Genomic DNA, 15657 nt, shown 5'->3' with positions numbered 1-15657 from the left:
TTTTAGTCCCCAATGACCCTTGAAAAATCCCCCAAATGAAGGTTTCGGAAGAGACCATATCCCAGCTTTCTGACATCTTGCCCTTGAAGCTGCACCCCCTCCTGGGCTACAAGAGCAGCCCTAGGCTTGGCCACAATCAATTCTGTGCCAAAGCAGCTAGAGTTTTTGGATCCACTTAGCTCTGTAGGGTTGAGTAAATATGCTTCAAAAATAAAACACCCTTGAGGAAGCTGACCAAAGCCCAGTTTCCCTAGGAAACACAAAGGACAAGGTTTTTCATCTCCATTTGCATATAATTATCTGTGGGAAACTGTTTATTGCCTTCACTATCTGATAAGCATAGACAGAGAACTCCTCGAAACCCCTCCCCCCCCCAAGGCTGGGTACCTTTGAAGCCCTAGCAAAGCTCAGAGCTAGGCGTCACCTCTGTTTGTCCAGACAGTGGTAGCTGAAACTACTCCCCCATTTATTATCATGTAAATTCTTGCTGATGGGCTAGTCTGCCTGTTAATGGCGGGTCACCTGCCTAAGGGCTATGCTATGGGTGCATCCCAAATCAATAAAAGCTTGGTGAGGCCTGAGCACGGGAGAAGTCCTTCGGGACTTGCCGCCTGGTCCCCCAATATTGCAAAATTATCTCGTGTCTTTTTCTCTCATTTGCTGTGCGGCTCCTCTTTCAGATACCGAACCCTACTCCACGCAGAACGTGGAGGGAGACTATTATCCATTGCAAACTTGTGGCCTTTGCTACATACAGAATGCATTGCTTTCATATCCGTTATCTCAGTTTAGCCTTATAATAGATGTACAAGGTATTTGAGGGAAGAATGAGGATTTCCTGTTATCAGAGAAGGCTGCAAAAATCCAAAAGGAGAAGGAGGCTTGTCAGTATTTGTGGCAGAGCCAAGACTGGAACTCTGAACTCTGGGTACCTACTTGACTTTCACTTTCTTGTTTGTTAGGGGAAATCCTTTCCCTTCTGTGGGACTCAGTATCCTCATCATTTGGAAAATAAAGTGATTGGACCAAATGGTCAACAGGATCTCTGACCTATATCAATGTCCCCTGACATTCAGCTTTCCTACTCCACTTTGCTTTTTCCCTGGATCCAAGTGCTTGTCTAGGCTGGTGTTTAACACCCCAAAGAAAGATAACCAGCATCTCCTAGCATTCAGCAGAGGGCACAAGAAGCTTGCCAAGGAGAGCCATTCTAAAATGAGCCACTGGGTGTCTCTCACTGGACTCAGGGAAACAATTATAGGTTAAGCTGGGAGGAAAAAACTAGAGAAGGGCAAAGAAAAAAGATAATTGGGAATTAACTATACAGCCTCTGGTTCAAATGGCCCAGAGAGAGGAAGGACCTGTCTCAAGGTCACAAAACAAGTAGCGGGTAGAAATGACACTAGAAGCCAATTTCCTGACCTCAGACATGGCTTCTTCTACCCCATTAACTAGCTGCTGCTACCGTACTGTTTTAGATTGTTTCTCTGGATGCATGTTGTCACAGTTTTTAATAATTTACCAAATTTCAATAATAATGATAACTGCTACAGCTATGGATGCCCATAGTGTGTCATGAGTAGTGCTAGGTGGGGCACTTTATATACTCTGGCTCTTTTGATTCCCCACAACAGCCCTCTTAGGTAGGCAGTGTTTTGTTTCATTTCGCAGATAAGAGAACAAATTACACACAAGCCTTTGTGACTCCAAAGCCTGTGCTTTTGAAGAATGCACCACAAGGCACCTCCGTGCTCAGTCCACACAGTCCTGTAGCTAGGAGATAAATTCATCTGTGAACCTCTTCCTAGTGACCGGTAACCTTGGACATACAGTACCCAATTGTAATTAGGTACATTTGCTTGCTTGACTGTTGGTCTTAAAACCACTGACATGAAATTTAATCCCAGTATTATGCCAAATTTTATGTCCTTAAAGCTTACCAAAAATGATACATGTAGGAAGAGAATTCTTGTAAACATATTAATATCCTCAGAAAAAGCAGTCTTATTGCTTCTGTCCTGATGGGCCAAGCTCTCTGAAAGTGGAATGTGAGGGATGACAGGACAGGTTGAGAATTATCAAGTTAGACTGCCTTACCACCACCACAACAACCAAGAAGGAGAATTTTAATTAACTACCCTTAAAAATACTTTGCCTTGAAATTACTGGAGAAACTATAAGATACCCCCTTATAAAACACTAGAGGCCCAGTGTACAAAATTTGTGCACTGGGGGTGGGGGTCCCTCAGCACAGCCTGTGCCCTCTCACAGACGGGGACCCCTTGCTCCTTACCACCCGCCTACTTATTGCTCCTTACCGCTCAGCTCACTGCTCCTTAGCGCTGTTGCGAAGGCAGGAGAGGCTCCCAACATCACTGCTGTGCTCACCAGCCATGAGCCTAGCTTCTGGCTGAGCTTCACTCCTCCTGTGGGAGTGCACTGACCACCAGGGGGCAGCTCCTGCATTGAGCGTCTGCTCCCGGTGGTCAGTGTGCATCATAGTGACTGGTCGTTCTGGTTGTTCTGCCTTAACAGTAGCTTAGACTTTTATTATATAGATTCTTAAGTCTCAAAGCCAAATAATCCCTTCTAGTGTTTATTTAACATTCATCCTACTACAATTCTAGTACATTTTTCTTTGTCCTTGAATGGAGGTGTGGTGAGCACCTGTTTATCACCACTATAATGAGACACTCTGAAAACTATAGACAGCTAGACTAGGGCACTAGACTTGAAGTCAAAAGTGTGATTTGAATCCAAATCCTATTACAATCTGTATGACTTTGGATAAGTCACTCAACCTCTCTGAGCTTGTTTCCTCACTGGTAAAATAAGGAAAACCACTTTCACCTCACAAGGTTACTTTAAAAATTAAAACAATGTATGTGACAGCACCTGTAAAAGGATGGATATAAAGCTACCACTCAATGAATGCTGGGAGAAGAATGTAATTGGGCTGTCTGCCTACATTCTTTAGGTCAAATAACAAAGTCTTGTTACACCAAGATAGCCTCCTTCCCTCCATAGAGAAACTGAGGTCCAGCAAGATGGCAGGACTTGTCTCAGAGTCCTACAGATAGTCGGGCACAGTATTGGGACACAAATCCAGGTCATCTTACACTCAGCTTAGAGGCTTTCCTTGATACCAATTTCTGGATTCAGCTACTGTTGGTGGGAGAGAGGAAGGTGGCAAAGAGGGGAAATGTCCCACAGGAGACCATGGCTGTCTTGGGTGTCATTAAATGACCCTGGTCACTCTGCTGCCATTCCCAGAGCTACAGTTTTGGTTCAAGGCTGAATTGAGGTGCAAGGGCAGGAATTGAGCCAAAAAGGGGGCAAAAGTTTCCCAGGGATTTAGGATCAGTCAATGACTGATAGGAGCATTCCTTCCAGGACATTCCTGGTAGAAGGTGAGGTTGTGGGGAGGGCACGGGAGTTTAGCTGACTTCTGGGGTCCTGAATGTTTCAAATGGTGATCTGAAAAGACAGATCCCCTCTTACCTGAGTATTGGAAACTCCAGTGCAGGCCTTGCTGGCTTCACTCTCTGTATCTGTTGCATCCATATCCAAATCAGACTTGTGGAGCTGTCCTGCCTGACTGGACCCCGTGGGCCCGCCCCTGCTGGCCTCTTGCTCTTCCATCTTGCTGAGGTTCTCCTCTAGCTTCTCCACAACAGCTTGAGTGACAGCCCTCCTGGAGCAGGTGCCGAGCTCAGGGGACCCTCCAGCACTGTCATCTTCCTTGAGGAAGTTGACTACAGTCTCAGTATCTTCTTCAAGCTCTTCAGAGGAGCAGTGCTCCCTGGTGAAGGCACCATTGTAGTGGCAACTGTAGCCTTTCTGTGGGGTGGGATCATTCTGGAATTCAAAGTCAGTGGAGGTTGACATCCAGGCTAAGGCAGCAGTAGAACAGGGATCTTCCAAGGCTTGGCCCAACATCTTCTTTCCTTCAATGCTCATTTGAAAGGTGCATGAGGCCTGTGAGGCATTGAGGTGGCAGTGCTGGTGCCTCCCAATGGCACTGCCACACAGTGCAGCCTCAGGGGGCCTGAAGGGCAAGTTTACCTGGGAGTAGTCCTGGGAAGCAGCACCCTTCAGAATGAAGCCTTGGGTGTCCCGGACCAAGTAGGCCTCGCTGCGTGGGTGGCAGTGGTGTTGGCAGCCCATCTGGGGCTCTTCTCGGGAGAATGCTCGCCACTTGCGGGCCACCTCAGCCATGTTGCTGAAAAACTTAACAACACCACCAAAAGATGCAGCCTTGTCTCGGCGCAGGTGCCCAGGACTTTCCTCATAGCCTCCTTCCACGTTCCCTTCCAAGTTGGAGCCCTCAATGATGACCCTGAGTTCCTGAATTCTGGAGTTTCTGGCTGATATTTGTAGAGCCTCATGGTCCCCAGAGAACATGTTTTTCAGATAGCTCCTAGCCCACCTGTCGCCTCTGCCACCAGGCTGCCCAGGGGCCTCTTTTTCACAAGGTCCTTCCTCCACTTGAATACCAGAGTCTTTGAAGGTCCACGCTTCCTGATTTTCCCTATTGGGAGTGTGCACAAGCCTCTGTGCCTCTGGAAGGAAGGGCTCCAGGACCTCAATGTGGCCTGCATAAGAATGGCGGAAGGGCTTTGGGGTCTGCTCAGCCTTCCTCACATGGTAATTACTTGAGAACTCCTGGGGTTCCTGGGGCTTGCTGCTCCTAGGAGCAGTATTCTTAGAGGCCCCAATGGAAGGCTTCAACCTCTTGAAAGACTTCATCCGATCCATTAATGTGACTTTAGTTTTCAACTCTGATGACTTAGAGGTGTCTCCCAATAAAATCATGGACTGGGGTCGCTTCCCCTGACAGGAAGGCCCTTTTCTGCGACTCACAAAATTCCAGATCTTGTTGAATTTGTTTTTCTTCTTGTTTTGACCACTCTCATCCCTGGAACTCAAGTCATACTGCTCAGAATCCTCTGGCTCCACATCCCCAGTCAGGCTTTCTACCTCAGGGCAGCTTTGGAAGATCTGAGTCAGGTAACCCTTGGGCACCAGCTCAGAGAGGGAGGCAGTCTTGCAGCTGGTGAGAGTTTCCATGGTAACAGCAAGGGATGGGGCCACCAAGGCACAGCGGGAGGCCTGCTCAGTGATTTCAAGCTGAAGAAAGGTGAGAAAGAGGGAGGGAAGGAGAGAGGAAGAGGGAAAAGGAGAGGGAGAGGGAGAGGGAGAGGGAGAGGGTGAGGGAGAGGGAGAGGGAGAGGGAGAGGGAGAGGGAGAGGGAGAGGGAGAGGGAGAGGGAGAGAGAGAGAAGAGCTAGATTAGGCAAAGTCACAAACAGGGTTCTTTACAGATTTGCCATGATCAAAAACATAGAATATACTTTGTAACCACTGAGCCACAAAATCTTTAGGATCTGGATTGGAGGAGATGGCAATTTATCTTGTGTACTAAGAAAAGCTAAGATTCCTATTTAAAAGAAAATATACTTGAGAGGAACATAACTTAAAGCTACTATAATCAGATCCTGACAACTGAGCAAATATATATTTTTAAAGCCAAAAAAAGTAAAAGCTAAAAGGTACTTCAGAAGTCCATCATTTCGATCCTTTCATGTTATGGGGAGGGGGACACTGAAGATCCAAAGAAAACACCTGTCTTGCCTAAACCACAAAGCCAAGGGAGCAGCAGGTAGGAATCCAGTCCATGCTTCTCTTTCTCATTTGTTCCTCCATTCACGCGGGAAACCAATTGGTTGAGTTCACTTTTCAGATCACCTGCTCAGCACTGACCCCGCAGCTAGGTGCTGGACACCACTGAGATGAAACAGACACATACACCTAGTCACCCAAGCTCACAGGTTACTGGGAGCAACTGGTTGTCAAAAAGAATTACAATATAGCCTTATAAGTGATCTTATAGAGGTATGGTCAAGGTCAGTGGAAGGTGACAGGGAAGAAAGGCAGGGACAGTAGACTGAGGAGGTGCTGGGGCTGGGAAGAGGTGGACAGAGCAAAGATTAGGAGTCCCCAAGAATGCTTTCCAGAGCAGCAGGAACTAGATCTGGGAGCTCACTCCATCTAGTGCTCTTTGTCCCTCTGCCCTGCACAGCCTAAGAACAGGGTTTGCTAAGAGGGAGAGAAGCGAGAAGGTAGATTGATAGGCAAAGGGAAAGGAAGGAAAGAGAGGGGAAAGTGGGCAGAACCCAGAGCCCCAAAGACAGTTTCTGCCTTCTTGGTGGTTTTGCCAGTGGGCAGCTCACTCCCTCAGGATCTGTTTGTTCCTCCTTCTCAACTCTCGTATTCAAGGTTAACTTTACTCTGTGTCCTTCCTGTACTTACGTGCACAGCCTACACAGAATCTGTTTGACTCAGAAAAAGCTCAGATTGAAAAAAAATGAGCAAAAGTAAGGAGTTTGGGAAACTGAGACCATAAAGGAGCAGAAACTTGACCTAGATCACACAACAAGCCAGTGGCAGGCCAAGAAAGGAAGCCTAGTCATCCGGCCTCCCAGGCCAGGAAGGACACTTGCCTCTGTTCCACACTCCCACCCTCATCCATAAGTTCTGTATAACTCAGGATGATAATAACAGATAACATTAATAAAAACTGCACTAACTTTATCTACTTAGTTCTCACAAAAACCTTTGAGGTGGGTACTACTGTCCTCCCCACTTTAAAGATGGTTCAACTGAGGTGCAGAAAGATTCAATTATTTGCTTAGATTCTCCACAGCCATGACTAATAGAGTTGGGATTTGAGTCCACACAGTGACACCAGAAGTCGTGCCCTTAACCATTATACTATACTCCCTTGCTAGAACATGGCTATGCACACAGAAGATGGTCCATTAACAAGTCTGCCTGCCTTCCTGACTGTCTGCTGACTTCCTTCGGAAGCAACAGAGCAGAATTAGACTCCCAAAAAAAAAAAAGGCATCTGGACACATTGTTAGTGCCAGGGTACAAAGTGGGGGAGGTGAGTTGATGGGAGATGACCACTATACATGATAACCCTCCTACAAAAAGACTTCCTAAATCAAGCAGGACTTGGGAATTCAGAACTCAGGACTCTTAACATTCCCCACTTTTCAATCTGGCCAGAGCCCTTCCCCTTGGGTTTTGCCCCAAGTATAACCCAAAAAAGAACGTGCCCTGAGAAGATCCAGTCTTAGCCTCTAAGTATAACTAAAATAAAGAAGAACTCTGAGAACCACTAGTCCACTCCACCCACCATTGCACAGGATGAAGCTGAAGCACAGAAAATTTAAGTGAAAAGCAAGTAGATACACATTGCATATTTATGTACCAACCACAGCTGTAGAGCTGGAAGGGATGTTGGAAATCATAAGGGGCTAGCTGGGCCCCTTATGCTGCAGCAGAATAACTGAAGAAGAGGAAATCCAAGGGATCGGCCCTCAGCACACAATTACTGAGTGAAAAAATAGGGCCCAGTTTCCCATTATGCAGGCCAGACCACAGTGCTCCTCCTTTGGTTCTCTCATTGCCCTAATGTTTATAGGAAATCCACTGAAAAAAGGGAATGCTACAAAGCTGAATTTTCCTACTGTGGAACTTAAGAATGGACACAATAATAAAAGAAATCCCATTTTTACATAAACCCATTTGTTCTAATCATCATTTTATAAGAGTTTTATGAAATAACTAGAGGCACGGTGCACAAAAATTTGTGCACTCGGGGGGGAGAGGGGGTCCCTCAGCCCGGCCTGTGCCCTCTCGCAGTCTGGGACCCCTCGGGAGATAACGACCTGCTGGCTTAGGCCTGCTCCCGGGTGGCAGAGGGCAGGCCCAATCCCTAGGTGCAGCCCCTGGTCGGGCTCAGAGCAGGGCCGATTGGGGAGTTGGGGCGCTGCCCCGTCATGCACAGAGCAGGGCAGATTGGGAGGTTGTGGTGCCACCCTCAGTCACGCTCAGGGTAGGGCCAATTGGGGGGTTGGGGCACCATCCCCTGTCACACTCAAGGCAGGGTCGATGGGGAGGTTGCGGCGCCACCCTCTGTCACGCACAGAGCAGGGCCAATCAGGGGGTTGGGGCGCTGCCCCCGTCACACACAGAGCAGGGCCCATCAGGGGGTTGGGGCGCCGGTGCCACTGTCACACTCAGGGCAGGGCCAATGGGGAGGTTATGGTTCTACCCCATCACACACAGAGCAGGGCACGTGGAGGGGGGGGTTGTGGAGCTCCCCCCTATCAGGCACAGAGCAGGGCTGCTCAAGGGGTTGGGGCCCCGCCCCTGTCACACACAGAGCCGCAGGGCGATTAGGGGGTTTGGGCGCTGCCTCCTGTCACGCTGATCCCGGTGCCGGGAGGCATATTACCCTTTTACTATATAGGGTAGAGGCCTGGTGCATGGGTGGGGCTGGCTGGTTTGCCCTGAAGGGTGTCCTGGATCAGGGTGGGGGTCCCCACTGGGGTGCCTGGCCAGTCTGGGTGAGGGGCTGAGGGCTGTTTTTAGGCTGGGAGTGACTGAAGTTCCCAACTGCTCCTTTTTTTCTTTTTTCTTTTTTTATTCTGGGCCAGCTTTACCTTGAGGCTTGGCTCCAGCTCTTAGGCCTCCGGCTAAAAGTAGGTTTCTGGCCTTTGCTTACAATGTTGCCAATCTGCTGGCTGAAGTCCGGCGGTATTTGTTACAATGTTTCTTAAACTGCCCGCTCAGAGGCCTGCAGCTGCAGGCGGGGAACGTTGGTTTCCTCCTTCACTGAGGCAAGCAAGCCTCATGTTAGTTTCAAGCTGCCTGGCTGCCCGCCGCCATCTTGGCTGACAGTTAATTTGCATATCTCGCTGATTAGCCAATGAAAAGGGTAGCGGTCGTACGCCAATTACCATGTTTCTCTTTTATTAGTGTAGATTAAGATTAACAAAAAGGATATATGAGGCGAAACCTTTATCAACAAATTTGATAAGATTCATTGGACCAAAAAGACTCTTCCTAAGACAGAAGTAGAGCCATCATTATAACACACAACAACAGGGGTCTCCATTGTCACGAGCAAACACACTGCATTCATGCCTCTATGAAGGAATATCACCCTGCATTTTGATTACCTATTTATGTGCCTGACTCACCCATAAGACCAAGAGCTCTTTCAGGATAAATACTGGATCTTGTTTACTTTGCTATCCTCAATGCTTACTAGGTATCAGACATATAGTTGGTGCTTGAGAATGAGGATATAAATCAAGAGTTAGCAAACAGCCAAACCGGTTTGGCTCAGTGGATGGAGTGTCGGCCTGCGGACTGAAAGGTCCCAGGTTCGATTCTGGTCAAGGGCATGTACGTTGGTTGCAGGCACATCCCCAGTAGGAGGTGTTTCTACCTCTCTATCCCTCTCCCTTCCTCCCTGTAAAACATCAATGAAATAAAATAAAAAAGTGATTCATCCCACTGACTATTAAAAAAAAGAGATAGCAAACAAAGGCCTGTCATCTGTTTCTGTAAAGAAAGTTTTATTGGAAATCAGCCAAACTCATTTGCTTACATATTTAATTTTATTTTTAAATATATTTTTATTGATTTCAGAAAGGAAGGGAGAAGAGGAGAGAGATAGAAACATCAATGATGAGAGAGCATCATTGATCAGCTGCCTCCTGCATGGCCCCATCTGGGGAGCGAGCGCACAACCTGGTCATGTACCCTTGACGGGAATCAAACCTGGGACCCTTCAGTCTGCAGGCTGATGCTCTATCCATGGAGAAAACTGGCTAGGGCTTACATATTTTATATGGTTGCTTTTGTGCTACAAAAGCAGAATGAGTAGTTTGAATTGATACTGTATGGCCCTCAAAAGTCTAAAATATTATTATCTGAACCTTTACAAAAAAAATTTGCTGACTCCTATTGCATTTGCATGTATATATAGCTTACCAATTTTACATTCCTCTAGAGTGGACATTTATGGCTAGAGTGGACAAATAGAACTAGGGGAGTGAACTATTTTGTATCACTGAAAGGATTCCACACACACAGGTAAGATTTAGCAATGGAAAAAATTTTTACCCATTTTTCTTTTATTTTTTTACTCTATTACAAATGCCCTCCCCCACACACCTTCACCACATTATTGTAGCCCATGGGCTATGCATATATATTCTTTGGTTGATCTCGTCTCATCCTCCCACTCTCCTTCCCTCTGAGATCTGTCAGTCTGTTCCATTTAGCAATGAGAAAAATTTTTATTTGCCTAATTAAATCTCCTGTTCCCACAGGCAATGAGTGGCAGAGCTAGGACAAGAACAATGGGCACATATGATGCCAAATTCCATGCCTACTTTCCTGCACCTGATGCTTTCTTTAGGACCCTCAAGTAGGATCATGAAAGACAATTCATTGATAATTCTTACCAAGGTACCATTAAATGATACAAGATTTGCTTAAGTCAATAGGCACTCATTCACCAATTCACTTGAATTCTGAACACAGTTCTAAATATCAAGCAATCTTGCAAATGGCTTTCTGTGTCACATAGATACTGTGAATGTTAAATGAGATGAAGCCTAACACAATAAGGGTGATAAAGACTAATCAGCACCTAACCTGAACTAAGCAGTTTCTTAATATCGCAAATCCTCATCACACAGCTAAGAAGTATTATGATCCCCATTTTAAATGCAAAAGAGAAGGCTCACTAGAGAGGTAACACACCCAAGGTCAGACTTAGAGCAAGGATTTGAACTGGGTCTGTTTTATGTCAGAGGCTGTGATCTTTTTTTTTTTCTTTTTCTCTGAAAGCAATTTTTATTTTAAACACCATAAAATAGATATATGTAATATGTCAAACTGCACAGTAGACTTTGGTCAAGGAGCAGTACTGGGAAGCAATACAATAAAATTTTACCTGGCATTTTTTATTTATTGTGGACACTGACACATGAGAAAAAGTCAATTTCATTTGGAGCAGCTGCAGTTAAAAAGGATCCCTGACAGGAACTGAGCACAGGTGGTCACCAGCAGGGCTTGTTTAAAATGCAGAATTCTGGCTTCTACCCCTAGGGAGGCAGATTAGGTGGAACTGGAATAGAACTAAGGAATATACATTTAACAAGCACTCAGGAGAGTCTGACCCAGGCCCTTTGAGGACCACACCTAGTCCTACTGGATTGGAGGGGCTAAAGTCTCATTTCCTGAGACTGTTTGCTATAGTACCATGCCCCCTTTTCTCCTCCTGTGTCCTCTCAGTGGTGGCAGTGACTACCTGTCACTCCACAAGATATGTATGGATCAGGAATTAGAGGTAAGAGTGGAAGCCAGGGAGATGAAAGAAACTCCATCACTCATGCAACATTGAGAGAGCTGAGATTCAGCTGGTATGCTGGTGATTAAAAGAGCAAGAAATTGTGTACTTCTTGGAAAATAGTCTCTGCCCTGAATATCCCTAAACCGTAGTCCTTCTCTGCTAGTAGGTGCCTCCAATTAAACTCTCTGTAGAATGGGATCAATAATACCTTTTTTCATTTTCAGATTTAAAAATTTTATTTCTGAGCCTGTAATCTTTAATCACCACCCACACTGTTCATCAAAGTATAACAGTGTCTGGCACATCATACCACTCAATTAGCAATTTATGGGATTATGTTTTACTTTATTTTCTTAAACATTAATTGTATTGATTTTAGACAAAGAGGAGGGGAAAGGGAGGGAGAAACATCAACGCTAGACCAAAATATCGATTGGCTGCCTCCTGCACGCACTCTTCTTTTCACTTCTTATTCCTCCACTTGGGTTCTTATCTGTCAGTATCTGCCAGGTATCGAGCCCTGCAACTTGGGCATGTGTCCTGACTGAGAATGAAACCTATAACTTTTTTTGTGCACAGAATGATGCTCAACAAACTGAGCCACACTGGCCAGGGCTTACTTTATTTTTTATCAGCAGCTATTATTTAGTGAATGTTTGCTATGTAGAAGGCATTGTGTTATGCAATTTCTTAATTATTAACTGGCTGAATCTTTACAACCACACAATGAAGTTGGTACTATTATTATCTCAAATTTGCAACTGAGGAAGCTAAGGTACAGAAAAACTAAGAAATTTGATAAAAGTCATGCTGCTAGCATAGGGTTGGTATTAATAATTTGCTTTTATAGAAGATATTTAAATCTTTTAAAAGCTTCAGTATTAAATTGGGTTTACTTTAGCTACCTAGACAACTCATGTCTATGGAAAGTCTCATTCCACCAAATAGAAAAAAATGAGAAATAGCTTTATATAGGTTTTATACATCAAAAAAAGGATTTAACCTCAAATATCTGTATTATTAAATATCAAGTTACCTTTTACAACTGCTATGCTGGATTAGATGCCTCAAAATTCAATACTAAATCTGATTTAGCTCTGGTGACTTCACAGGTACCTGCTTTAAATTACTTTGGCAGTGAAATAACTGATCTGGTTTCCTGAATTAGTTTCAGAATAAATCACTGTTTTTAGATGTCTTGTGTGTATCACTCACAATTGAAAACAATATCTAAGACTGGGTTTTAATAATTCATATGTATTATGTGAATATCAATAAATAAGTAGGCACTCTTTTCACAGGAACATATTAACTAAAGTTGTCCAAATTAGTTATTAAAATTATGACTGAAATTATTTACTTTCACCCTGACAGAAGTCGACTTAAAGCAAGCATACTCATGTCATATTTCTAGTCCTTTTTTGTCTAGTTTCCATGGAATCATGTACAGTGTGTCTACTATTAGTAGATGCTGACAGATAGGGCCTCAAGAGGAGGAATGAGAGGTGAAAAGAATATTGGAACACTGGGAATGTGTCCAAAGGAAGAGGGGCTCAGCACTTGGAACAAAAAGAAAGAAGCTTTTACAGTGAATTTTAACTGAGGATGAGTGGTCTGAAACTGCAAAGGGAGTGACGAAGGGTAACAGGAAGAACATTACCTAATATAAGCAGCTGGCTTATGGGGGTGGGGGTAGAACAGACTTTTGTGGATGACCTACTGCTCTTCCATGTTGTCAGCAATATTGGAAAATAAAAATGCTCATATATGATTCAACCCTGTCTCTGCTTAATTGACTCAAGTAGTGACAGGCAGTATAGACCCATTCGTTGTCCAGTTTCATAGCTCTGAAATTTAGGTCTTTAACTCATTTTTAGTTAATTTTAGTAAATGATTGAAGTAAAGTTCCAACTTCATTATTTTGTATATGCCTATCCAATTGTCTTAGCATTGTTCATTGAAAAGACTATTATTTTCCCACTGGATGGACTTGGCATCTTTGCGGAAAATCAGTTGAATTTAGATGTTTGCTTGTTTGTTTTTCTGGACTCTCAAAATCTATACTTGTGCCAGTGCCACGCTCTCTTAATAATTGTTGCTTTCTTGTAAATATAAAATTGAAGATTTGTGAATCCTCCTATTTTGCTGTTTTCCCCCCAAACTGTTTTGGCCATTTTGGATCCCTTGCAATTCCGCATAAATTTTAGAATCTACCTGTCTTGGTCTTACCACAAAGAAATCAGCTGGTATTCTTTTTTTAAATTGAATTTATTAGGGTGACAATAGTTGGCTAAATGAAACAAGTATCAAGTGTACAACTCAATAAAACATCATCTGCAAACTGCTTTGTGCACCCAGTGTCCCAAGCAAAGTATCTTTCCATCCCCACTCCTCCCCGCCCCCGCCTTTGCCCAACTCCACCTCACCCCCATCACCCTTTCCCACCGGCTATCACCACACTGTTATGTGTGTCTATGTGCCCTGCATGTATATTTTCTTTGGTTAATCCCTTCATCTTCTTTCATCCAGTCATGCTCCCCCATCACTTCTGGCAGCTATCTGTTCCATGTATCCATGCCTCTTTCTATTTTGTTTGTCAGTTTATTTCATTTATTAGATTCGACATATAGATGAGTTCATATGGTATTTGCCTTTCTCTGACTGGCTTATTCCACTGAGCTTAATAATCTCCAGGTCTACCCATGGTGTCCAAAAAGATTTCCTTATTCTTTATGGCTGAGTGCTATTCTATGGTGTAAATGTACCACAGCATTTTTTCATCTACTCATGGGCATTTTGGCTGTTTCCAGATTTTATCTATTTTAAATAACACTGCAATGAACATAGTAGGGGTGCATACATTCTTTTGAATTAGTGTTTTGGGATTCTTAGGATATATTACCAGAAATGGCATCTCAGGGTCAAAGGCAGTTCCATTTTTAAAGTTTTGAGAAAACTCCATACTGGTTTCCACAGTGGCTGCACCGGTCTGCATTCCCACCAACAGTGCACAAAGGTTCCCTTTTCTCCATATTCTCGCCAGCACTTGTCATTTGTTGATTTATTGATGGTTGCCATTCTGACAGGTGTGAGAAGATACATCATTGTAGTTTTAACTTGCATCTCTCTTATGATTCATGTCAGTAAGCATTTTTTCATATGTCTCTTGGCCATCTGTGTGCCCTCTATTTTTTTTTTTTATCATCACCCAAGGACACACTTAGAGTGAGAAACAGATCTGTTGCCTTCTGTAGATGCCACAAACCGGGATAAAATCTGCAACCCAGGTATGTGCCCTGACCAGGAATAAGTCAGCAACATTTCAGTGCACAGGATGACATTGACCCAACTGAGCCACTCTGGCCAGGCTGTATGTCCTCTTTGGAGAAGTGTCTGTTGAGGTCCTTTGATACTTTTTAATTGGATTGTTTGTCTTCCTGGTGTTAAGTTCTTGATATATTCAGGAAATTAAACCCTTGTCAGATGTATCTTAGCAAATATGTTATCCCATATACTCAGTTCCCTTTTCATTTTGTGCATGGTTTTTTGCGGTGCAGAAGCTTTTTTAGTTTGATGTGCTCCCATTTGTTTATGTTTTCCTTTGTTTCCCTTGTTCCAGGAGATATATTGGCAAAAAATATTGCTATGAGAAATGCCTGAAATTTTACTGCCTATGATTTCTTCTAGAACAGTGGTTCTCAACCTTCTTAATGCCACGACCCTTTAATACAGTTCCTCATGTTGTGGTGACCCCCAACCATAAAATTATTTTTGTTGCTACTTCATAACTGTAATTTTGCTACTGTTATGAATCGTAATGTAAATATCTGATATGCAGGATGTATTTTCATTGTTACAAATTGAACATAAAGCACAGTGATTAATCACAAAACAATATGGAATTATATATGTATTTTCGAATGGTGTTAGGCGACCCCTGTGAAAGGGTCGTTCGACTCCCAAAGGGGTCTCGACCCACAGGTTGAGAACCACTGTTATAGAATATTTATGGTTCTGTTACTTACATATAAGTATTACATATATTTTGAGTTTATTTTTGTGTATAGTGCAAAATGATGGTCTAGCTGCATTTTTTGCATCTATCTGTCCAATTTTCCAACACCATTTATTGAAGAGACTGTCTTTACTCCATTGTATGTTGCTGCCACCTGTGTCAAATATTAATTGCCCATATTGGCATGAGTCAATTTCTGGGGTGTCTATTCTGTTTCATTCATTTATATGCCTGTTCTTGTGCCAGTACAAGGCTGTTTTGATCATGATTGCATTGTAGTACAGTTGGATATATGGTATTGTGATCCCTCCAACTTTGTTCTTTCTCAAGATTGCTGAAGCTATTCAGTGTCTTTTTAGGTTCTCTATAAATTTTTGTAATGTTTGTTCTAGATCTGTGAAGTATGCCATTGATTTTTT

The 15657-nt window shown here is 43.7% G+C and overlaps 1 protein-coding gene across 1 annotated transcript in view; it reads right to left on the bottom strand.

The window, feature by feature from the left end:
• ARHGEF9 (Cdc42 guanine nucleotide exchange factor 9) overlaps positions 1–4951 on the bottom strand; it is a 330612-nt gene extending 325661 nt beyond the window's left edge. Inside the window, exon 1 of the mRNA XM_059678479.1 lies at positions 3502–4951. Coding sequence (XP_059534462.1) covers positions 3502–4815 — 1314 coding nt within the window. The 5' untranslated portion in view covers positions 4816–4951. The remainder of the gene's footprint in view (positions 1–3501) is intronic.
• Between the last annotated feature and the right edge of the window lie 10706 nt (positions 4952–15657).

Source organism: Myotis daubentonii, chromosome X, assembly GCF_963259705.1.
Source record: "Myotis daubentonii chromosome X, mMyoDau2.1, whole genome shotgun sequence".
NCBI classification, from domain to species: domain Eukaryota; kingdom Metazoa; phylum Chordata; class Mammalia; order Chiroptera; family Vespertilionidae; genus Myotis; species Myotis daubentonii.
The sequence above is the reverse complement of the archived record's forward strand: the minus strand, read 5'-3'. Positions and strand labels throughout refer to the sequence as shown.